This window comes from Vigna unguiculata, chromosome 3 (genome assembly GCF_004118075.2).
Source record: "Vigna unguiculata cultivar IT97K-499-35 chromosome 3, ASM411807v1, whole genome shotgun sequence".
Lineage (NCBI taxonomy): Eukaryota > Viridiplantae > Streptophyta > Magnoliopsida > Fabales > Fabaceae > Vigna > Vigna unguiculata.
Window position 1 is genome coordinate 52,705,511 of NC_040281.1, and position 25,631 is coordinate 52,731,141.

Genomic DNA, 25,631 nt, shown 5'->3' on the forward strand with positions numbered 1-25,631 from the left:
TTGGTAAAAATATAAAAATATTTTTCTTTAGATTCTGAGAAGTTGTTTCGCTTATTTTATTATCCTAAAGCACCATACAATAATTCAACTGCAAAATCAAGCTATTCATTCACTACTTCAATCAAAATTCAATGAATGGACTTCACTTGCAGGTTTGGATAAAAGAAAAGCAGCTAAAAAAATTGTTGAAGAATCTGTATTAATTAGGAATATAACTAAATTATAATATACAGCTAACTACAAATTTCTCCCCTTCTTTTTTCGATTTCCACTTTATGCAATTGAATCAAGACTTGAATTAAGTGATTGAAATTTTAGATTCAATCCATAGATTCAAGTCAACGCATGTTTGAATTCTGTTTCAACGACTTGCATCCAGTTCTTTCTTGTGCCGGGAGAAAGGTAGTTGACAATGAGTGAGGGTGCCGACTAGGAACATGAGGGAATAATTTTAATAAAAAAGAACTAAATCTAAAAAGATTAACAAATAAGAGAAAAAAAAACATTAATAAAATATTTTGAGACTGATATTAAAATTTTATTTGATGAATTTCCATTTGAGGTTCAGTTGGTTTTGATTTTATCTATAATAATCCATAACTGAATATCCATTTTCTGGACTTATTTATGCTCAACTGATATAAAAACTAAGGTCTTTGCCGCTTCTGTTCTGTTGACAACATTTGCACGAGTCAAACAATCTGCATTGTATCAGTCACTGTTGTCGTTCGAGATTGGAGACAAGTGTTCCTCGTCAATTCCGCAATAACAAACCTGCGTTTGGCTTCTCTTAATCCGAAGGAGAAGGTGACAAAAATTCTCCCAATTTAAACACATGATTACACCATTATACGCGATGACAAAATATGGTTGCTGATAAAACGCTCAAACAAGGAAAGTGTCGCTCAAATAGATGAGATTGGAGCCTTGCATCAAAACATGTTATATAGCCAAGTGCCCCCCACGCACTATGCCATCCTTGCTTTAACAATGTATTCAAGTTTTCCCTGTAAAACAAAATCCGGTTAAAATATATTTATTCAAAAGTTGAAAAATAGTATTTATATAAATAATTACTACAATTTTAAGAACCTTTGAACTATGAAATCAATATTAAATGTAATTTTCATTAATAAGAACTTGTATAAACAAATCCTATCAGGAGTTTATCCAATCTAAAATTTTGTCAGGTGAGCGCCACATGCATCCAGAAGAGCTGATTTACACTTTCTTGACATCGCTATCAAGTTGGTCAAAGTCATTCATTCTATGATCCAATGTGTGACATATCTGGATCCTGACATCCCTCTTCGTTCATTTTAACAGATGAGTGAGACGAACCTAACACAACCAGTGCACAGATTCCAAATTCCATATTCATTCCAAACTTAAAAAATTGAAACAACTTATCAATGTTCTCTATTTCCCCCCACTTTTTCTGTTTCCATTAAATTACAATTGTATACCATGTAACCTCCCTCCCCCCAAAAATGACAACCGGGACAAACATCACTCACCAATCCCACATCTCAAGACAAATAAAAGATACAACACCCATTTTAATTTCTTCCGGCCAACACAACAGATCATGCAGGGGCAAATTCTCCTGAAAAATTGGAGAATGATAATAGATAAAAAAAGAAAAGAATATAACAGATAGATAATACACAACCAACTAGCCTAGCTAACAGACAGGACCTAAACAAAATGGCCCTCCCTATCACAGGCATTACCAATCGTCTATGATACATTCACCATGTTCAACTCAAGCGGTCTCAAAGCTTCTTGAACTATTTCCTGAACTGATCTGTTACGTCGGCAAACATCTGAGAGCTCTTCAACAGGAACGGTAAGCCCATTAGTATCACCTCCGGATGCTGCATCAGAAAGAGCTTTTAGGAATCTTGATCGCTCCACGTCTGTAACAGCTGTCGACGGAATTAATAAAACACTCTTTTTAGCCCATTCCAGCGCTTGCATCCCATATGATCGAGTTAAGGCCAGTAGCGTATAAGATACCTGGGGAAGGAGCAGGTGTACAAAAGTTAAAAAAAATATCGAAACTAAATCCCGTCAAAAGTTAACATATGCAAATATAGACGGTCGACGTTGCATGAGAAAAAGAGAAATTACCACGTCCACTCGAGATTTTGGAAGTGCTCCCGTTAATGAAGCAACCAAAATTCTGGTGATGCTGGCACCTCGAGGAATAATTACACCGTCTCTTATTGGAATAAATTGCTCCCCCACAGAGGAATTTGCAAGATCAAAAATATCAGCCAAGAAATGCAATATGGAATTAGAAGCCTCCCTACAGAGGGAAACAGCAAAAGAGGGTAAACAATCACAGTAAATAAAAGGGAGCCATTGAGCAGAGTGAAAATTAGCTACAACAGGATTTTTTTGCCTCTCAACATTAAATTATATACAAAAGGATCATGAATACACACAACACACTTTCCCAAGAATGGATGATGCTTTCAAGTTTTTTTAGTGAGAGAGAGACTGTACCTATGCTGTACTGTGATGCCAATCATAGAGCAATCAACTAAAGAAGGAAAAACAGATGAGGGAATAAACAGTTGAGGACAGTAGCGAATACACCTTGATGCCAACAAGAAACAATCATCGGCTATATCAGGACGGGCTGTGAATTCCTGCAGCAAAAAATACAAATCAGACATTATAAAACTATCAAGAGATTTGAAATAAAGTTATACAGAAAAGTCGCTTAAATCACCTGAATATTTGTGAGAAGACGTGTTGTATGTTGAAAAAGCGCCTCAATCAAACTTTTCAGGTAGTCAGCACAAGATGGATCAGAACCAAATATCTGAAATGCAAGACACCAACCACCAAAGTTATGGCAAACTAGTTCATTGACCACACCATGAAGAGGAAGGATTTTGTACAACCTATAGTTGATGATGGGATAATTAGGTTATATCTACCAATCTTTTCATAGAATAAGTCATTTTATCAGGAAAAATCCAGGGGAGTAAATTAGTTGAGGAAGCAAGGACCACAAATAAGAAAGAATATAAACGTAGAAGGGCACATCGAAATAGGTAAAGTTCGTTTTTCTTCATAATATATAAGTAGAAAAAGAAACTGGGGGAATAAGTTAAAAGCACTTCTGATCACCCATATGTTCACACGTATCATAGTACAGCTGTTTGGACTGTTATGTTGTCTACGTACCATGTTCTTCCTTCACACTCAGTCTATATTTTTTCTTAATAGGTCTGGTTTTGCCCCAGCTTCTTTGCTCTGTCTTTACACTACTATTTCAATTTGTTTTTATTTGAGTATCAATGTCCATAGAATAAAGTATTGATCATCTATTAGAAAACATCAGTGTTGCGACCATACCAACATTCACTATCCTGCCATGGTATTTTCCAGCTTCGCCACACCACACCCTGGTCAGGGACTGATAACCATGCACTCATTCACCCAGGATAAAAAAGATCTTTCTGTAAAGTCGAGATGTATTTCTAATACCAACATCACCTATCCTTCTTTGGTATTTTCCAGCTTGGCCACACCACACCCAGGTCAGCAACAGATAATCACCCATGAATCTTCGTTTAAAGTCAAAATATATTTCTAATAGCATTTTTTGTATGCAGACTCGTTCATATATAACGCAACAAAATACTAACACGCACGACAATTGAGCTAAACCATATTACTTTTGGCAATACTTGGTTATTAGGTGCGGCCAGTGGCATAGAAACATATGAATACCTTTATAACTTCACTGGAGAGATAAAGAAAGCATGGTTGGTGGTGCTGCCTGTATAGACTCTGAATCTCTTCCAGCATGGCACCAATTGTGAGCCCCATGAATCTCTTAGGTTAGCATTTAGCATGAGTTATATTATGATGGTAGTAATCTCTCACTGTTGAAAAATCACTGCATTTGCTATGAGTTAAATTTACTTTCAAAATTTGAAACAATAATACAATGTATATTTCTTTATATGATTCCCCAGTAATAGAACAAGTTTAGCATTCAAAAGTATCCAGTAATAGTCTTGTCCCTACATTCACAATCAAGTCCGCTTCATCCTCTAACATGATGTAGTAAATTGATGGAGAGTTAGGCAATTACAGAAGTACCAGTGGATCCCTCTGACACCAAGTCACGATTATATCACATACTTTATAAAATGTTTATTGATTGCATTCCTTTAATGACCAGGAAAAGATGCCACATAACAAAAAAAATAGTGAACCCCTTTTATTTTTAGCAAGAATTTTCCAACAAACAACCCTGTGTTTCAAAGATGAAAATAGAGCAAGATTCAATGATCTGAATCTTAAAAAACAACAACAATGTGATGTGAAAATTCTGAAGAACTCTTACCCCAGATTTAAAATGCCTAACACTGACCATATCAATGATATCACATGATGAACTGAAACAATACAGTCATTCAAGCATAACCATTTCAAAGCAACCCACATTTAAGCACTTGAAGATTTTTCAAGAACCTCACGAAGAAGTAACGCGTTTCCATTATCAAGAATTTCCTTTCTTCTCCCACCCACATGCTAAGAAATTTTAAATTAAACTCATCAAACCGACGCAAGCAAACACAGTGAAACGAGAATCTCGAAACATTACTAATCGAGAACAAAGCAATACACACAAAACCAGAATCACGAAGCATGAGTAGGGTAACAAACTCCAAATCAAACACACCAATTTCAATAAAAGCAAAAGCGAAGCGTAAAAGGGCAAAGAAAGAATCTTTTTATAAAAGGAGACCCCTTTGCAAGAGCGTGATTGTCAGACCTTAGAATCGAACATTTGTTTGAGCCTAAGCAGCATTTGAAGTGCTTCTTCCTTGGTAGAAACAAGTTCCTGCTGAAAGCGCGAGGCTTTCCGCTCCGACACCATGATACGCGCCGCGGCCTCCTTCGCCGTGTTGAGGATGATATCGGCGTAAGCCTTCTTCAACGCCGTCAATTTCTGATCAAAAACACAAAACACCCAATGAAAACCCAAAACACCAAACGCACCATAAATCACAAACGACCGTCCCCATTCCCATGAACCCAGAGAACAATAAAACCGAACCGATTTTCCTCGTATGAAACAAAATAAAAAACAGAAGAAGACAAAACCGCGGTAGGCGGCGGGAGAAGCAGTTGAAAAGAGTGGAGCGGAGCAACGGAAGGGAAAGGTCTACCTCGGAATCCTCCATTGTTGTCTAATGCATCCAGGAGTGGGTGTTAGGTGATTCGGTTGAGTTGAGACCAAACCGAAGAACAACAACAACCGAAAGAAGTGAATGATGATGGGATGGGAGTTTGTTTCTGTTTTTCTTTCTTCCCCTCTTCACAGTAGGAGCTGTGTGTCTGTTAGGAAGTGAGAGAGGAAATGACAAGATTGTCCTCCGCGTAATAACATTACACTTACCACGTCGCAATCAGAAACCGTAACACGGGAGCGGGACCCGTTAATCTCTTCCCCTCTCCCGTTATATATTTCCACAGTGGGCCCCTACTCTGCTCCACCACCTCCATCTCAGAATGCTGACGTGGACCGCTTCATCAAACTGCAACTACTAGACTCTTTAAACGCCCACGTTTTTAGTTTTCTGGTCTTTTAGGTTTCCTTTCAACGCAAAATCTACCTTTTATCTTATTGGATTCTTATAATAAATCTTTTTAAAAAAATCGTTTAACTTAAATTGGGAACATTATTATCAGGTGAAAACACGTATTTTGTCATTTTCCATTTTTTTCAATCATTCAAAAAGACTAACAAATTTAAAAATAATAATTATAAATAGAAGATATTATTTTCATATTTACGTAAAACTAATGCGAAAAAGAATTAAGACTACATTTAATCATTGTCATTAAAAATGTGTTTTTGCATCACAAAACTTGCCATAATAAATTGTTGTTATATGAGATTATATTATCAAAATACATGCAACAATTATAGAATTGATTAACAAATGGAACACATCAATATAAATAATTAACTATCATATGATCCACATATCACATATTTAAGAGATTTTTAACATTCACCCATTTGGTCCATTTATTCCATTATCAATCGATACAAGAAACTAAATACAAGGATCATGGCGACAGGTCCTCCAAAAGTGAGTATTATCCACGTATCACGATATATAAGTCTCTCATCAATAACTCCTGACTATAATGAATAAACCATATGTTTATCCTAGGTCAAACGAAATTTCTCAAAATAAATAAATATGTGCACAACAAAATGAGAAAAACTGAATAAGTGTTTTATCAAAGTAAAAATAATGATTGCCGCAACATGGAATCAATTCTCATTTGCGCTAAATGATCTTTAAAATTCTTTGATGGCATGTCTTTATTCAAAGGATCATCGACAAACATCAACTCAGTGCTAACGTGCTCAATGACCACTGAACACGTTTTCTTATGGTTAGATTATATTTAGTGTCAATGTGCTTAATTTGACTTCCACTTCTATTATTCTTAGCCATAAATAATGCAACAGAGTTATCACAATATAACTTAAATGGCCTAACAATTGAATTCACAACTTTAAACCCAAATATAAAAATCTTCAACTATATAACATTGAGGTAGCCTTAAAATAAGAAATAAACTCAACCTTCATACTAAAAGTAGCATTCAAGGTCTACTTTTTGTTGCTTCAAAATATAGCTCTGCTAGTTAGCATAAAAACATAACCAAATGGTGATTTTTTTGGTATTAATGCAACCAACAAAATCTAAATAAAAGTAGCATATCACCTCCAAACTATCAGTTTGTCTATATATGAGCATGAAATCCTTTAACCCTTAAAGATATTTGATTACCTTCTTTGTAGCTTTCTAGTAGTCAATACCTGGATTATTCTGATATCTTTCCAAAATTTCAACTGTGAAATGTCAGATATAGGGCAAACTTGAGCATACATTAGATTTCCAATTGTTGAGGCATATGAAACATTCTTCATATGTTCCCATTCAATATCATTTTTGGCTCCAATATTGTAATCTAATTATTGTAAATACACTTCATAATCACTATAAATTGTTGATTGACCCTTTGATCTTTGTAGGTCTTCTTAATGTTACTTTACTACCTTGATGATAAACTTGTTGTTCAATTGGTTCCTCAACAACTTGATCTACCCCCAACAATTTGTGGAACTCGAATAACTAGTTGTATAATACGCTTTTGAACCAAATGGGCACGAATGACTACTAGTCTGTCATTTGATTTAAAGAGTTGTACTTCATTATGATTATTTTGAATTAAATCACTCCCACTAATCAAGTCATTTACAATAAACTTTACATTCTTTAATTCCACAATTCTAGTGTTATGAGATGGACAATAAAATACTACAACCTTTGTACTTTTTCAACATATCCAATGAAATACCAACTAATAGTCTTAGGTTCTAGTTTCTTCTATTGTGGGTTATAAAATGTCACATTAGATGGCCATTTCCAAAGGCACATGTGTCGTAAATTGAGTTTCCAACCTTTGAATAACTCAAAAGGTGTTCTTAAAACAACCTTGGTTAGAACTTGATTCATTATATACATAGTCGTCTTAAGTGCTTCAATCCACAAGAATTTAGGAAGTTTTACATGACTCCTCATGCTTCTCACTGTATCTATTAAAGTTTGATTTCTTCCTTTTGTCATACCATTCTGATCCGAAGAACCAAACATAATGTATTAGGCAACAATCCCATGTTCTCAAAGAAATTTCACAAATGAACTAGGTGTTTGTCCACTCATAGTGTATCTACCATAATATTCTCCACATCTATCTGATCTCACAACCTTAATTTGCTTTCTACATTGTAACTCTACTTTCGCCTTAAAAACATTAAAGACATTTAAAGCTTCATCCTTAGAATGAAGTAAGTAAAGATACATGTATTGTGAGTAATAGTCTATAAAGGTGATGAAATATATCAGACTACTTGCATCCATATTTGGACAACAAATATTTGTATGAATAATTTCTCGTAAGCTTGAACTCCTTTTAGCACCTCTTTTGGACTTGTTAGTTTGCTTACCCTTGATGCAATCTACCCAAGTTTCAAAATCAGCAAAATATAAAGTACTAAGTACTTCATCATTTATTAATTGCTTGATTCTCTTAATTGAGATATATTTCAATCTTCAGTGCCATAACATAGAGGAATTCTCATTGGCAACATATTGTTTAACCCAGCAGAAACATGCATTGAACTATAAGCAATGTAATTTGTAATTTAATGGAGTAAAATCATAACATAGTTCACAAAAACCAACAACTTCTGATTTATTCAACAAAGTAAAACCATATTCAATAAAATTAAAAGAAACATCCAAAGGTGCAAATTGCAAAATAGAAATTAAGTTTTTATCAAAACTATGAACACAAAAGACCTTTTCTAAACAAAAATTAAACTACTCAAAACTAGGGATGTCAAAAAAAATCGTACCAATGGGTATCTGCAGATAAAACCCGTAATGGGTAAGAAATGAATATTGTAAATGGATACCCGTACACATATTTTTTATACCTGCATGTTAACGGGATGGGTACGAGATCATATTATCCGTCCCATGGATATCCTTACTCGTTATATTTTAATTTAAATTAAAAAAAATTTAAAAAAACATGATTAAAACATTAACACATTAAAATTGAATAAGTTGTTTTTTATCAATTGGTTTTAAAAAATCTCCATTTCTTTGTAAATTGTCATTCAATACTATTTAAATGGGTTATTTGCACTTTGCTTGAAATTCATAAATGTTATGCATTGTATTTTTATTTGAATTTATTGTTAAAATATATTATTAAATATTAAATTTTTCTTTTGTAAATACCCGTGGCTACTCGTGGATATCCGTGAATATTAAAAAAATATGCAGGTACCCGCATAACGGATACTCGCACGAATATGGGTATTATGCGGGTACGAGTACAAAACAAATATTTATCCAGCGAGTAGGCTACAGGGGAGCTACTACTCGTACCCTACCCGCTCTGTTGACATCCCTACTTAAAACAAATTGCATGCCACAATGGCCTCTACATGTGAACTCATCTTGCTTCTTGAATAGTTCAATGTTTACTTCCCATTGGTCTCGTTAGGCTTTACATACCCTATATGGTATTACAAACATGAATTGTAGTTCCAATTTCAATTCATCATGTGTGATGATTAATACTAGTCATATTAGATTCATAAAAAACAAAAGCAAAATAATTAGCTTTCTTCACTGGTCCATTCTTAAACTTTGCTTGCAATTCTTCTTCATGTGTCACTTCTTTTACAAAATAAACACTTGGACTTTTTATTTATATTTAGCTTAGTAGAAATTTTTCCGTTATGATTAACTTGATTTTTCTTATTCTTAAGAGAAGTAGTCAAGTTCACCGTTTGACCTTCCTCCATTAGTAACCTTTCCTATTTTTTAACACATATGGTCACTAATTCATTAATATACCACTTATGCTTACGTGTGTTATAAGAAATTTTAAAAGGAGCATATTGATGAGGAAAAATATACAAAATATAATGTACTAGAAGGAAATCATACATGGTAACCTCTAAGGCCTTTAGTTGAGTCACAATGTCCCTTATACACATGATTGATCATGCGCTTCCTTAATCCCAATGAGCTTTAAGGATGAAAAATACATGATAATAGTGCTGATAAGAGATTTATCATACAACATATAATTTATATTATCCTCCTCTTATGGTGCAGTAATTAAACAAGCCTAAAGTTTCACAAAATAATTGTATCAAATCATATGGTTTTATATCTATTTTTGGTTTCATACCCAAACATAAATATTATGTACCAAAATGTATCACTACAAAACAAATGTTCATTACCAACAACAAAAATCTGTATGTAACCCAAAAAAATCGTAAGAAATGCAGTTTTATTTACAGATTATTTACCGACAAAAATTCGTAGGTAAAGTAGTTGTAATAAACATTACAAACAAATTAATATGTAAGATTACCTACAAATGAATTCGTATGTTAATTACCTACTAAAGAATCTGCATGTAACTGCATACACGTGAAAGCAATTTTGGACATTTTCGTACATATTACAATATAGAATTTTTATTTGTATTGTTTAACAATTATCAAACTTGGAAAATAGATACTACATCAGACTTTGATAGTCATTAAGCAAATAATGTGAACATGCAATATTATTATATAAGTTTTACAAGTTCAAAAGTCCAAACATTATAAAAATACAATTATTTAAATACATATCAAGTCATGTGACTAACAAGATGATCTAAATACACATCAAGTCATGTGCAACCCAAAAAATCCAAGCATAATAATAAAGTCTAGAGCTGTCTAATACTATTAATCACGATAAGGATGACACGAATTTGGGGTTCTTCATCTTCTTGTTCCACTTGATTATTTTGCACCTGATTTCCTTGTTCAATATTTGGTTGTTGACAAATATTTTTGTGCAGTCACTATCATTGAAGGCGGAAGGTACAAGATGATCGCACCAATCAAATTTGTAATGTGTCAAATTTACTTTGAAATTGGGAATTCATTTGTCGAATTCACTCCTCACTATTTGTTGGTCACGTCTGAAGCTGAATAAACTCCTCTAGATTTACTTGCTAACTACAAAATGCTTGTGTTTGTTGTAAGTAACTATCAACACAATCCTCACAGGTATCAACATGTCCAATCCCATATACTCATCATTTGTACCTTCCACTTGCCGCATCTAACCAACGTTTGTTCCTTAGTCTCTCCTCCTCAGCAGAGTCCAGGGGCTGCACTGTGAGACACCAACAGAAGCAATCTCAAATAATGCTTGAGAAAATATGATTTGAAAATCTTCCTGTTTAAATAACAAATGAACGAAGAACAAAGATGAACAATGGTGAGCGCGAGTGAGTAAGGGTAATTGGGTTTTAATTTTAATAATTAATTATTTTAGATCCGTGTGTAAAATTAGTAGGTAAAAGGTTTTTCATTTACTTACAAATATTATATCATTGCCTACGAATAATATCTTTCGCAAAAATTCTCACTCTAACGCGTCAAAATTACATGAGAATTTTACATGCAAAAAATTGGTAGGAAATATTTGTTGCGTTACGTACAGAAAAGTTTATTGGAAACCGATTTCCCAAATTCGTATGTAAAATCTATATGTACCAATTAATTTACCTATGGACCAAAATCCTTGTGTAATTATTTGTAGGTAATTCACTTTTTTTTTGTAGTGTATAATATAAGTAGAAAACCTTATAGTACAAAAACATATATTACGTACAAAAACTTATATTACGTATAAAAACTTACAATACGTAGAAAACACTTTATATAATACGAACAAAAATATATATTACACAGGAAACTTTATAGTACATACAAAAACATATTTTACATACAAAATTGTATAGTACATGGAAAATCAATATCATATTATGTACTCATATCACGTAGAAAACCTTACAGTAGTTACAAAAACATATAATACGTAGAAAACCTGACTATAATACCACTTGATGGAGCTCCTTGCACAGTTTTTGGAGGGGAGAAACTCCTTGATGCAGTGGAAATGGAATCGTAGCAAGGCCTTTGAGCACTGGAATGGTGTGGTGAAGATGAAGTTCTAGGAATGAGAAGCTATCCTAGAGGAAGGACGCTATAGGAGATCTAAGGAGATTCCTAGCTCTCATGACTCTCAATAAGGCAAATGTGTGGAATGCCTCAACATCAAGGCTTTTACCATTCAAATTAAGAGTAACATTTACACAATGTATAAGAGCTCTCTTATATAGCATAAGGAAAAGGAATAATTCAGTTAGACTAAGTTTATGACATGTGCTGAATTCTTTCTATATATATATATATATATATATATATATATATATATATATATATATATATATATATATATATATATATATATATATATATATATATATATATATATATATATATATATATATATATATATATATATCCTTATTTGGTGGATCAAGTGTCATGTGGCAATAGTCACACCTTCCACATTTCAGTGATTATAATACGTAGAAAACCTTACGGTACGTACAAAAACATATATTACGTACAAAAATTTATAGTACGTAGAAAACCTTATGGTACGTGCAACAACTTATAGTACAATTTTCTTCATATTTCTTCATATTTATATGAAGGAGTTCTTTTATCAAATATTTAGAAGGAACAATCATATGTCAATCCTTGATGAACTTATACAATAATTCGAATCGAAGACATTACTTAACATCACAACATAAAATATTTCACGTTAAAATATAGATATAAAATAAAGTTATATACTCTCATATATTTTAAGAAAATAAAAAGTGCATTTTTAATTCATCTTCAACCTCAAAATAATTCGCACACCCATCGTCCAAAAAATATGTCGATTACCATAAATAAGTGACAATGTTTTGCATTACATGAGAACACAAAACAAATATCAAATTCCTAGAGCAATTTCGACAAAATCTCAAAGGGCTGCAATGTGGATGTTTCGATATCTTTTGTATCCATAACTGCAAAGTCCAACTTGGGTTAGCGTCATCTCATCAATAGCGACGCATCTAACGCCAATAATATTATGTTCGATATCAATCATAGGAAAAACACAAATAAAGAATCCAAAAGGATAACCGACAGATTCCAAAAACAAGGCAACTTTCTGATACCAAATGTAAAACTAATGCGAACAAATGATTAAGGACTAATCGTCATTGTCATGAGAATCCTTTAATGTGTTTTTTCGTTTCATACACTTACTCTCTAAACTAATATACATAATATACAGTAAAAGAAAGAATATTTGATGATCCAAAGCGCATAACACATGTGAAATTTATAGAGTTCATTGTTCATCTCAGAGTAATTGTCATAATAAATTATTGATAATTAGATGACATTACATTATTGCAACAATCATAAAATTGTTTGACAAGTGTACTACATCAATAAAAATAAAAATAATTGATAATGAGAATATCTTATATAATCTCATATATAACATATTAGAAAATTTTCAACTATTTACATTACAACAAAGTAAACCTTTTCTTACGATTAAAAATAATTATCAAACATTAACTTAAAAATTGTAACTAAATATATAAAAAGTAGTTATAAAAAACAATGTTTTTTTATATTTTTTTATGATAATAAACATTAAAAAATGAAAGTAATTTTTTTCTTACAATTAAAAATAATTCTCATAAACATTAAAAATCATAACAAAATAAATAAAAAGTCGTTTTAAAATGTAATATTTTATTAATTTTATAATTACATGAAAAAACTATTTTCCATGATTACTAATAAATGGTTTTAAAAAGATAGATGGGACAAAGAATACCACGAGTACCGGTTAAACAACTAAAAATACAATATTATATATAGATAATATTTATTATAATAAAAATCAATTATCATACATTAAATAATAAAGAATATATTGGTTTATCAATTATTATAGATTATAAATAAGATGTTTTTTTAATTATTTATTGTTTGAAAATATTATTTTTTATTTTTTTAAGTTATCTTTTACCGTTATACAAAAATGTTTTCTCTCGTCTTATTCGATTAGGAGAGATGCGTAAACTAAATTTTACACGCACGCACACATGTTAAATTTTAAACATATATTTTGGGCAGAATATTAAATATTCCAAATGTGAATTTTTATGCTAATGTATTTGTTTTAACATTAATATTGATCCAGATGAATTTTAGATAAAATAAAAACATTAATAAAATAGAAAATAAAAAGTTACTTGATGATAAAGACAAACTAAGGTTTAGATAAAACATGATAAAAAATGTTTACAAAGTTTTAAATTCTGCCTTGATTAAAATGATAAGTGATGTACAAATCTATTTTTTAAAATAATTTTACAAGGTTGAGTAAAATATAATATAATCTACTTAAATTATATTAAAGTATGGTTTAGAGAGTTGTGGTTTATATACGTTTGCATAATTATTTTTAGTATATGACACATACTACCGACTATATATTATGATAAAAAATTGAAGAAATGTGTTAAAAAATTTACATCAACTAAAATACGACATTTTACATGTGTATGATACAATTAACAAAAAAAAATTAAATATTTGACATAGTCCACGGTAAGAATTAATGTTTTAAATAATATAATATATAAATTTTAATGTTTTAAGTTATTCTTTATTTTTTTTAAATTGACCAATGGACTGATCCGTCCCACTCTTAACCTGTTTGATGAAACATACCAAACGAACTAACGCACTGACAGAAAATAATATAAACAAATCAAAAACAAAAAAGAGAAAAAAATTATTGAAAATAAACTGAAAAATACCAAACTTTGTAAGACATATGGCCAATGTGCATTTTGTGACCTTCCTCAATCTTTAATCAATTTCAATAAATTTATCAAAAAATATTGAATTACATTAATTTTTCAAAATTTAAAAATTAAAACTAAAAAAATATAGATTACTAATTTGATAATTTTGGACAAAAGTAAAGACCCCGAGAATTATTAAACCTAAAATTTAGTTATTGAAAAATAAAATATTATTTTTAATGTACACTCGTATTTGACCTTTTAAGTAACTATTATATATTACAATATAAGAAAATAACATATTTTGAAAGTTACTATATTATTCATATTTATTTTATTAACAAGTTTACCAAAAGTTAGGTTTTTAGTTTTTTTATATTGTTAATTTATTTTTTATTTATATTTATTTTGGTATCACATGTATATAAAAAGAGTTATTTTACTATTTTATTCAAATTTTTTTAAATTGATTTGTCCCAAAGCAAAAATATTTTTCAACTTAATTTAGTTTTTTACTATTTCAATTTTTTTTATCCATATTTATTTTTATGTATCTTTAAAGAGAAAGTTATTTTACTCTTTATCTATCTGATTTGGCTTTAACCTACAACAAAAATGAAAATATGTTATGTTATTCTTCAAAATCTTTTGGTTATTAATAGCACTACTAGTTTAAAATCTTCATATCAATCTCTAAAACATTCATTATTCTAAAACACATTATTTCTCTATAAATCACTTTTATAGAAGTTCTCTAACTTCTATTTAAGGATTCTTTCTCTCTGTTTGTCCAATTAAAGATTTGAGACTATAAAGAGTGATCATCGCGGTGAGCTTTTCAATTTGAACCTTTATCAATTTTTCCATTCACATAAGTTGAGTTTCAACCCTTTTTTTGTCTCTTTATGTTTATTATTGCATGTGAGCTTTTTTTTCATTTACATGCCTCATTTTAGTCATCAATGAGTCTCTATTGATTAGTGATTATAATGGTACGTTATGGTGGTTCTTGTGATGTTTTTATGTGTAGATAAAACATCATGTGAGTTGAAAAGTGGTTGTTGTTTTAATATTTTGGGTTTGAGCTGTCCAAGTAAGGGAAGTTAGTAATTTTAGTGTGAGTGGGTTTGATGTTGCATGTGTGGTTGATTTTGAATTTGATGAGTAAATTGTGTTGTTATGATAGATTTTGTTGTTATGTATGCTTGTGATATGCTAAAGTAGAAGTACCAATTTGAACTATGAAACAAGTCTAAATTGCTCAAAAATCTAAAATTGAAAGTGTTGATATCTTATATGACGTTGAGTTGTAGCTTTCATAGCTGAGCATAAAAAAATGTGGATCGATGGGTGCTGAGCGCTACCCAATTGACGCTAAGTGCTAGGGGGCCCTGCAGGTCTAGGGGCATTTTAGCTCAAAGACGTTGAGCAGTGCCATCTAGTGTTGAACGCTAGTTTTTATGAGGCAAATGGCACTAAGCGCCAGATGCCCTATTTTTCAAGGGTTAACTTTACACGGACATTGGTTAACATTGATGCCGGGTGTATGATGTTTATGCCCAGGCTTTGGTTAACGTGTAGGGTGTATGAAATTTTTGGGATGATTTAATTCAAGTGAATATACTCTTTATTGTGGGGTATGATTGCTGATATAGGCAATGGAGATGCGTCTATTTATACCGTGGTGGAGTTTGTTAAGTATGATGAAAATATGCATCTTGTAAAATCCCGCTCCAAAGATAGGTAAGGGAGTGGGATGTTGATGGTTATATATTGGGTTCTATATTCATGGTTTTAGTTGTCGAAAGTCAAAGATACTTTACTTTGAGTTAGTGTTTAACTTTTCTTATATTTTTGTAAGTAAAGTGTTGTGAAACATAGTTAAATTCTTGATGTGGATAGTGTGGTGTACTTAAAGTCAAAGGGTTGAGAACATTTTATACGTATTATCAAAATTTGCACATAGTGATTCTTTCCTAGTTGTCAACAATCATGATTTTTTCTCCAAATTTGCTTATGTTATTAGATGATTATTATGGGTAAAATGCAATCTTTTTCCAACACTTGTTTGAAAATCAGTGAAAATTCGATTTTTGAAAATCAAATTATAAACTAGTGTTTTTATTTTTTTTAAAAGAGAAGGAACAAAGGTAAAAAAAAATTATACGTAAAAACTACAATAAATTAATTTAGTAGTGGTTGTAATTCTTTGAGATAATAATATTGAAAAATGTATAGTTATTTGGTTAAATAAATTAATTTTATTATTATTGTGTTGTTAAAGTTTATAAATTAACAATTGATGATTTATAGTGTTATTTAGAATTAGCAAAATTACATCTGACGTATTTATAGTTTAAAAATAAAGAAATAAATAATTAAGTGAAAATTTGTTGTTAAAGAAAAAAATTATTCAATTAAAATTATTGGCTTATATAAACATCGTTTTATTCCGCTCGGTTTAGAATTCGGATTTCTAAAAATCGAATTTTAACTTATTTTCAGATAAGGACATGACAAAACAAATATAAGAATTCGGTTTTTCGAAAATTAAATTCTTATATGAATAAAAAACTGTTATGCAGATAACTATAAAGAACAATATGTTATTTGGATATTTTTTTTCCTGACCAGTGTTATGTCAGAACAAAAAATCCATCTTCTCAATTATTCAATTACATTTATCTTGTGTACTATATAAATATTAATTACATTTAATTTAATTAAGTGTACACAGCTAAGCATAGCGTATGCAAAACGCAGAAAGCTTGAGTACATTTCTCCCGCTTGAAGGTCGTTTGAAAATCCGTTACCGCCAATTGGCCGGGTAAAAGGATCCGATTATATTTGTATTTGAACCGTTGTCTAGGGGCTCCACCGCCAAAATACAATTGGGCTTATCGGGTCAAATAACCCGATCACTTCCCCATTTTTACCATCTTCCGACCGTTATCCACAAAGAACAACACGTGGCGATTCCTCAATTCTGTTACCATCCCCAACCTCACTCTCCTTACACCAACTACTTCCTCCTCCATTTTCCTTTCACTCTGCCACCGCTCTTGTCGACATGAACACGCCACTACGTAACTGTTTTCTCAACTAAATTCGCTAAAACGACCGCGTCGCAGAAAATGACCCTTTCCCTTTCGCCTCCTTTCTCTGTGTCCAACCCTTCACCTTTCTCCCCCACGCTCCTCAACCCAACCACCACCCTCCGCCAACTCTTCTTCGCAACCTCCCCCAAACGCTTTTTCCAGTTCCAATCACGCGCCACCAAGTTTAAGGAGCTCATTCCCATAAATCCCTCCTTGACGGTGGAGAAGGGAAAGTACAGCTACGATGTGGAAACCCTAATCAACCGCCTCACCGCGCTGCCGCCTCGTGGGAGCATCGCGCGGTGCCTTGACCCCTTCAAAAACAAGCTCTCCCTCAATGACTTCGCCCTCGTGTTCAAGGAGTTCGCGCAGCGCGGAGATTGGCAGCGCTCGCTGCGTCTCTTCAAGTACATGCAGCGCCAGTTGTGGTGCAAGCCCAACGAGCACATATACACCATCATGATAACGCTCTTGGGCCGCGAAAGCTTGCTAGACAAGTGTCGCGAGGTGTTCGACGAAATGCCAAGCAATGGCGTCGCTCGCACCGTCTACGCTTATACCGCCATCATCAACGCCTATGGCCGTAACGGCCAGTTCCAGGCCTCGCTTGAACTCCTCGATACAATGAAGCAGGAGAGGGTTTCGCCGAGTATTTTAACTTACAACACTGTGATTAATGCCTGTGCTAGGGGTGGGCTGGATTGGGAGGGGTTGTTAGGATTGTTTGCTGAAATGAGACATGAAGGGATTCAACCTGATGTTATCACTTATAATACTTTGCTTTGTGCTTGTGCTAATAGAGGGTTGGGTGATGAGGCTGAAATGGTGTTTAGGACCATGAATGAAAGTGGAATAGTTCCTGATATTAATACTTATAGTTATCTTGTTCAGACGTTTGGGAAGTTGAATAGGTTAGAGAAGGTTTCGGATCTTCTTAGGGAGATGGAATCTGGGGGTAATTTGCCGGATATTACTTCTTATAATGTGTTATTAGAGGCTTATGCTGAATTAGGATCTATCAAAGAGGCGATGGGCGTGTTTAGGCAGATGCAGGCTGCAGGGTGTGTGGCGAATGCGGCCACGTATAGTATATTATTGAATTTGTATGGGAAGCATGGGAGGTATGATGATGTCCGTGAACTTTTTCTTGAGATGAAAGTAAGTAACACGGATCCTGATGTTGGTACCTATAACATTCTCATACAGGTCTTTGGGGAGGGAGGGTACTTCAAGGAGGTGGTCACTTTGTTTCATGACATGGTGGAGGAAAATATTGAGCCCAACATGGAGACTTACGAGGGCTTGATATTTGCTTGTGGGAAGGGTGGGCTTTATGAAGATGCCAAGAAAATTTTACTGCATATGAATGAGAAAGGAATAGTGCCGACTTCCAAGGCTTACACTGGGGTGATTGAAGCATTTGGGCAGGCTGCACTGTATGAAGAGTCTCTTGTTGCATTTAACACTATGAAAGAAGTTGGAAGCAACCCAACCCTTGAGACCTATAATTCGTTTGTTCATGCATATGCAAGGGGGGGATTGTACAAAGAAGCGGAAGCAATTTTATCCAGGATGAATGAATCAGGTTTAAAACGGGATGTGCATTCATTCAACGGCCTGATTGAAGCTTTTAGGCAAGCTGGTCAGTATGAAGAGGCTGTAAAAGCTCACGTTGAAATGGAAAAAGCAAATTGTGAACCTAATGAGCTGACACTTGAAGCTGTGTTGAGTGTATACTGCACTGCTGGGCTTGTTGACGAGAGTGAGGAGCAGTTCCAAGAAATCAAAGCTTCAGGACTACTGCCTAGTGTCATGAGCTACTGCATGATGCTAGCTCTTTATGCAAAGAATGACAGGTCAGCTCTTTTTTTATAATATTGCAGTGTTTTTTTCTATTATTTTAGCTGTGCTACTTTCTGATCTGAGGTTGAAGTTGCAATGATTTGGTGGTTACAAATAACAATCGATGATCTCAAGCATGTTACACTGATAGGATTGTGTAAATAATTGAATTCAATATTTTGGACAAAATAACATTTAAGTTATGATGACTCCAATTCCAGTAAATTGTTATTTGTTTGTGGAATTGGACTAAAAACCAACAAATTACAGAGCAAGGGTTTTTGGCTCATTATCAGATCATTAAGGCGTGACTCCTCTGTCTCTTTTTTTGAATATAGGAATATTAAATAAGCCCATGAGACCAATACCAAATGCAACTAACACGGAATCACACAGTTGGATAGTATTAACCTTCACTAAATTATGAATAAGTCTTGAGGTTCTGTTCCATACAATTTTCTAACATGATTAATTTATTTTCCCACAATCTTTTTAGATTTTTGGCTACAGTTTGCATCTCTTCTGATAGAAACTTCCATACTTGACCAGCATTATAAGAGGAAAGTTTCCATAGTAAAGATTATTCCAGGACATTCGAGAGGCTCGGACTCTCCCATAGTAATCTGAATTTTCTCTATCAAATCATATGATAAAATCTCCCTCTCGACACCTTTACTTATTTGTAAACAACTTTCCTTACTTCTCTAATTAACCTGTCCCCCAATCCAACTAGCTAACCAATTATTCCACTTATTAACTATGGGGATTACTTGTGAATACTCTGCTCACCCCCGCCTAAAGTCGCTATCAGCCATCGGAAGCTTGATGACCATGCCAACCCCAATTCTGTAGTCCTAACATAACTTTGATCATCAAACACAAATACGCAATTGTGTTCATTCAATCATTGTGGTTCCAAAATACTAAAAATGAGTCTATTTCTCCAGGGTCTCCAGGGTCAAACACTAATTTGTAAGTGTGCCGGTTCTCTCCAGGTACTCTGGCTTCTGCTAACCTAGTGTTAATGTTTCTGAAACTTTGCTGTCATCCCCTCTCTTTTGGTGGGTTAGAATTGTTTGATAAGAAAAATTAGCCTTTACCAATTTCTCTTTGCCTCCATCTCTAAGACCCATTTCCTGTCTCTTCTCAGTGGGCCTGTTCCATCAGTTAGGGGGGAGAATTTGCTTTAGCATTCTTGGACTGATCCATTAGGTAAACAAATTGAATAGCCCTTTCTTCTCACCTGCAATGTTTCCAATTTGAAGATTCAGACCTTGGCCTCCCTTTCCTTTGGCAGTTAGCCTGATCTACATTTGTGTTGTGTCCAGTAGTCCCACGTCACCTCTACACCTTGACTTTTGCCAAGGCTTCTTGCAGTTCTGGAATTCAGGAACAATACTGATTTTCATTCATGCCTCTAACTCCAACATATAATATGCCACCATCTGAGCACCAAGGTATGATGGTTCTGGTGGGCGCAAGCTTAATCAAGAAGTTCCATAATTTAGCCATTGTTGATGATCCACCTCTGTCCGGGCTCCAGGAAGAGCCCAAATATTGTGGCTATTCTATCAATGATGATTGATTAATAATTAAACCCCTAACCCTTTTAAATTAAATCTCCTTGACCCCATTTGAGTGAATAACTCTTTTAATAACTGTATCTACTGGTTCATTAGTTATCCACATTTTTCAGTCAAGTTATAACCGGTGGTTGGACAGTTATAAGTGTCACGGCTAGACAATTCTAACTGTCTTTGTCAGATTGTTATAAATCAATAAAATATATTGCTTGTCATCTCTATATTTTATGCCTTTTTGGTAGGGAATTTTCACGCATTGTTCTGTCAATCGGGTGTTATTTGTATCAATTTATTTTGCTTCATATAGATGATGTGACTTCCCAATAGGCAATTTTGAAATTACATTGTGGCAGCTGGTCCCCTTAAAATGATGATCCGGGAGAACTTCACGGAAAAATATGGTTTTGAATTCAACCTTTCAAGTGATACATGTTATACCACTGTGTTTGCATTACTGAACTCGTCTTAGGGTATCTTTAGTAAAAAACTCAATTAGGCACTTATTTACTAGACTTCACACCTTCAGGGTAAAGAGTATTGAAATGAATAAAAGGAACTTATGGGAGTTTTAAGCACTTTTTATAAGCTTAACCAAAAGCCTACAAAGTGATTATGCGTAAGATAAGCTTGGTAAAACTACTTTCAAGCATACCCTTTGTGAGTAATGTTGTCCTAGTAATGTGAGTAAGTTCGCAAGAATTTGTTTTGGCAATTTAAAATATAAAATTGCCTAAGAGCCTTACACAGTGGCACCAAATTACTTTTGAGGACAACTTGATCATGGGATGAATCCTAGCCGAGCCATTTTACCCACATCAGGCTATAATTTCCGTCTCCATCCTAGGTCACAGGCTACCCTAGTAAGTAACCAAAACAAATAAATAGGGAAGTAAAATTAAATATGGATGTCAATCATATTTCCAAGTCCAACTAAACATAAATGATATGATGGAACTCTGAAAAACTTCCAGGACATTTTTGTGTTGATTAGATAGTCTTCTTTCTCACTTTATGTTAAATGGGAGAAATTCTTTTTTATTTATTTGATTTTGCAGTTTTCTATCTCTTCTTGTATCAAGTAAACTCCAAACTCTAAAGCTTTGATTTGACTTTTATCACCTATTAATTGCATTTTACTTCTAATTATATTTTAGCTTACCTTTTTAATTTTTTGGACTCAGATTAAATGATGCCTATAATTTAATTGATGAGATGATCAAAATAAGGGTGTCGGATATTCATCAAGTAATTGGACAGATGATCAAGGGAGATTTTGACGATGAGTCTAATTGGCAGATTGTGGAATACGTCTTTGACAAGCTCAGTTCCGAAGGGTGTGGGTTGGGGGTGAGGTTCTACAATGCACTGTTAGAAGCTCTTTGGTGGATGTTCCAGCGAGAAAGGGCCGCTAGAGTGCTCAATGAAGCATCAAAGCGAGGGCTGTTCCCTGAACTTTTTCGTAGAAGTAAACTTGTATGGTCTGTGGACGTACACAGGTATAGTGGCAATAATTTCTTCTTTTTAAACGTTTGTTATTTAATAAATGAAAACATACAAAACCCCCCAGTGTTGAGGCATTTGCCCTCAGCTTTCAATTCAAGTGATTCTGCAATTAGCAATTTTAGTTTCTGAGGTCTCCATTGCTAATTTATGTTCACGTATAATTGTTAACTTTTGGAGATTTCAGTACTTAATTATGATTTTTCTAAATCACCAACGGACAAATTGTTAGTTTATGGAATTTAAGCGTGAGAACTATAATGCAGTTGAAACGATAACAGGATAGGTAAATGTAACCATTGAAGCCTTTCTCAATTTTCCAGGGACAGAGAGTAACTGAAATTGAAAGTTAAGAACTCCATTTTTTTAGCCTCCAAAATTGAGGTTTTATGCATTTTTATATTCAACGGATTGTGTAAAATCTAAGACTTCATTTTCTTGCAGAATGTCAGAAGGTGCTGCATTAACAGCACTATCAGTTTGGCTGAACAATATGCAGGAAATGTTCTTGAATAGCGAGGATCTTCCTGTGATTGCAACTGTTGTTGTTGTGTAAGTTGCTCGTCTCTAATAACTTATTATCTACACCGCACACGAGTTAAGCTTTTTTTTATCAGAAAAAAAGGTTCTATATCCGGTACCTGGAGTTTAGATTAACGGTTAGCTCTTCTAACGTTGATATATATTTTTTTTTCCATTTTTTCAGTCGGGGTGAGATGGAGAAAACCACAGATGCCCAAGATTTCCCTGTAGCAAAGGCTGCCATGTCATTCTTACAGGATAATGTCCCATCATCATCGTTTACTTTCCCTGAATGGAACAAAGGTCGCATTGTTTGTCAGCAGTCACAACTAAGACAAATTCTGACTGGCACTGAATCATCTTCTAGTAAGAAAAAAATGGATAAATTAATATCTTTGAGTAATACCCCATTGACTACTGCTGGTGCTGTAGCATCCAAACCTGATGGTAAAGCTAACGATGTTGATTCTAGAACCGATAGTACGAGAACCGAGCTTCTAACCAGTGCAGTTTAGATTAGAGAATACAGATTTTCCATTCATCACATTCCCATGCCCTGTTTAGGTCGATTTGAAATTAAGATAGATTGGGGCACGTATTTGTTTCAGTTGCACTATATATGCCCAAGTGGTCGGCTTTCAGGTCCCCAAAATTTTGGTATATATATATATCTCCAGGTATTCATCTCAGTACTTGTCTTTCTCCACCATGTTCTTTTACAGAATGCAAAAATTAAAGGCCATCCATCCGCAGGTTGGGTTCACATTTTTTACTCTGCTTTGGTCTGTACTGACAACCTGGGAGTCAAAGATGGAGTGGCCGCTGACCCTTTTTTTTCAGTTAAAAATAAAAATTATTTTAGAAGATTGATTTTTTTTTCTTCAATATGTTATGTCATCTTAAGAATATAAATATTGTGAATTAATTTTTTGCTATTAGTTATAAAGTAAGAATTTGATGTAGAAAAATAATTACTTTTAAATTTATTTGATGAGATATTAGTTAGTTAATTATACGTTATAAAAATGCTTACACGATTAAATACATTTTTATTATGTATATAAAATAAAAGTTAAGAAAATTATAAAGCTTTTGCATAGTGTATTTATTCTGCTGTTGACCTATTTTGTCATCTTAGCAAATAAACACCTATAAATTTTTAGATGATTTTGTTAAATATAGAAAAATCTATTATATCTGATCAGTTATAGCTTAGTTCACTGTATCTGATTTCTCGATTCTGCTTAGGAGCAGGAAAAAAAAGTTTTCTTTTGGATAATTTTATTTGCTCCTAAATTCGTATGTGACAAACGATGTCTGATTTATTTGACAGTCATGTCAATGTACATTTTGATATTAAGAAAGCATATAATATTTTACAATTTTTGTTCGTAGTTGTAAATAGTTTTCACGATTTCAATATTAGGATGGGGGAAATCACACCAGTGATAACATTGATTTGAAACTAGACCACCAAAAAACTCATTCGGTCACCAACAATCAACAACTCTTGAGCCTGAAATTTTTGTGACGCTACTTTCGGCCAGCATGATCAACGAAGGTAATTATTCTCATGACTTTGTGTGTCACATCCAACACATAACTATATGCTTTAGACTCACAACAGGCGCATTTTAAATGCATTTCAACAACCAGAGTCTGCCCGATGACTCTGTATAATTATTTAAGTTACAATTAAAAATTATAACTACAAAGTATTTATTTTAATAAATAAAATAAAAAATTACTCAAATAATTAAAATTGTACATAATTAAATCTTTTCTTCTTAGTCAAAAATCGGTTTTAAATAAAATTTTCAAACCTTGCCATAATCTTGCAGATAAAACTATGGAGTTTACATTTCCCGTTTCTCTCTCTTACGTATGTTTCATTCATGTTTACCCCGGCAGAAAGATCTGACATGAGAATGAAATTGAGTACTTAAGAAAATATATTTTTTGATCTGGTATGAGATTTAGGGTTGTATGAAAGAAGATGTTTGAGTTCAGTGAATGAGAAAACCCTGAGAATAAGTGACACGTAGAATTGTGGCACAATACAATGTGTTGTGTTAAAGTAGGATCGGAGTGGATGGCCCACAGTAGACTTTTAACTTGGTCCGTCGCTTAATTTCTAAGTACATCATTTTCTTTTAAAAACCAAATCTTTCACAATATAGCCTTTCAGTATTTATTTAGCTACATATATTGTTGTAATCTCTTACATGATGTGTGATGAGAGCCATGTGAAATTTCCTCCATTCATTTTAAATTTGGATTCCTTGTGCTGATAGAGACCTTTACACTTCCTTTAATTAGGACTAAAATAAGGATAAAAAAGATAAGATGATTACCCCAAAAATATATTATTTGCATACACAAAAACAAGTAGGGAATAAATAGAGTAATAAATCTTCAAGATTCTTTAAGTACTTAACTGAACTACCCATTTTGCTTTTAACCTTTTTTTTTCGAGGGAAAATAACATTGAGGTTTGTTTGATTTGTAAAATCAGAATTGAAAACATTTTATTTTTTAAGACTTTTTTTAAGTAGTTTCTCGCCAAAATCAAATCATAGCTTATTCTTAAAGTAAAATGTTTTTTTTTATATTAGTCACTAAGAAAAAATCAATCTATATCTTTAATAAACTACCTAAAGCACAACTCATTTTTATATATTATTAAAATCACTTTATT

At 33.1% G+C, this 25,631-nt stretch overlaps 2 protein-coding genes across 5 annotated transcripts; one reads left to right on the plus strand and one right to left on the minus strand.

The window, feature by feature from the left end:
• Nucleotides 1-1,360: 1,360 nt before the first annotated feature.
• On the minus strand, nt 1,361-5,464 carry LOC114175050 (transportin MOS14-like). 2 transcript variants are annotated; one of them, XM_028059803.1, is made up of 6 exons: nt 5,202-5,464; nt 4,805-4,981; nt 2,741-2,833; nt 2,512-2,657; nt 2,134-2,311; nt 1,361-2,019 (listed from the first exon to the last, which is right to left on the minus strand). In XM_028059803.1, exons 1-6 carry the CDS (start codon nt 5,214-5,216, stop codon nt 1,741-1,743), a joined length of 888 nt encoding a protein of 295 aa, XP_027915604.1. In that variant the 5' UTR covers nt 5,217-5,464; the 3' UTR covers nt 1,361-1,740. The 2 variants fall into 2 exon arrangements, with proteins under 2 accessions (XP_027915604.1, XP_027915605.1); XM_028059804.1 differs by lacking the exon at nt 5,202-5,464 and adding an exon at nt 3,751-3,919.
• An 11,874-nt stretch (nt 5,465-17,338) lies between these two features.
• Nucleotides 17,339-23,895, plus strand: LOC114178189 (pentatricopeptide repeat-containing protein At1g74850, chloroplastic-like). Of its 3 annotated transcripts, XR_003603300.1 has the most exons (5): nt 17,342-19,342; nt 22,093-22,407; nt 22,856-22,963; nt 23,118-23,610; nt 23,687-23,895. XR_003603300.1 is itself a non-coding variant. In XM_028063948.1 (4 exons), exons 1-3 carry the CDS (start codon nt 17,523-17,525, stop codon nt 22,712-22,714), a joined length of 2,157 nt encoding a protein of 718 aa, XP_027919749.1. In that variant the 5' UTR covers nt 17,339-17,522; the 3' UTR covers nt 22,715-22,760; nt 22,856-22,871. The 3 variants fall into 3 exon arrangements, 2 of the variants coding, with proteins under 2 accessions (XP_027919749.1, XP_027919748.1); XM_028063948.1 differs by lacking the exons at nt 23,118-23,610; nt 23,687-23,895 and adding an exon at nt 22,693-22,760 and having other exon boundaries at nt 17,339-19,342; nt 22,856-22,871; XM_028063947.1 differs by having other exon boundaries at nt 23,118-23,883.
• The last annotated feature ends 1,736 nt before the right edge of the window (nt 23,896-25,631 follow it).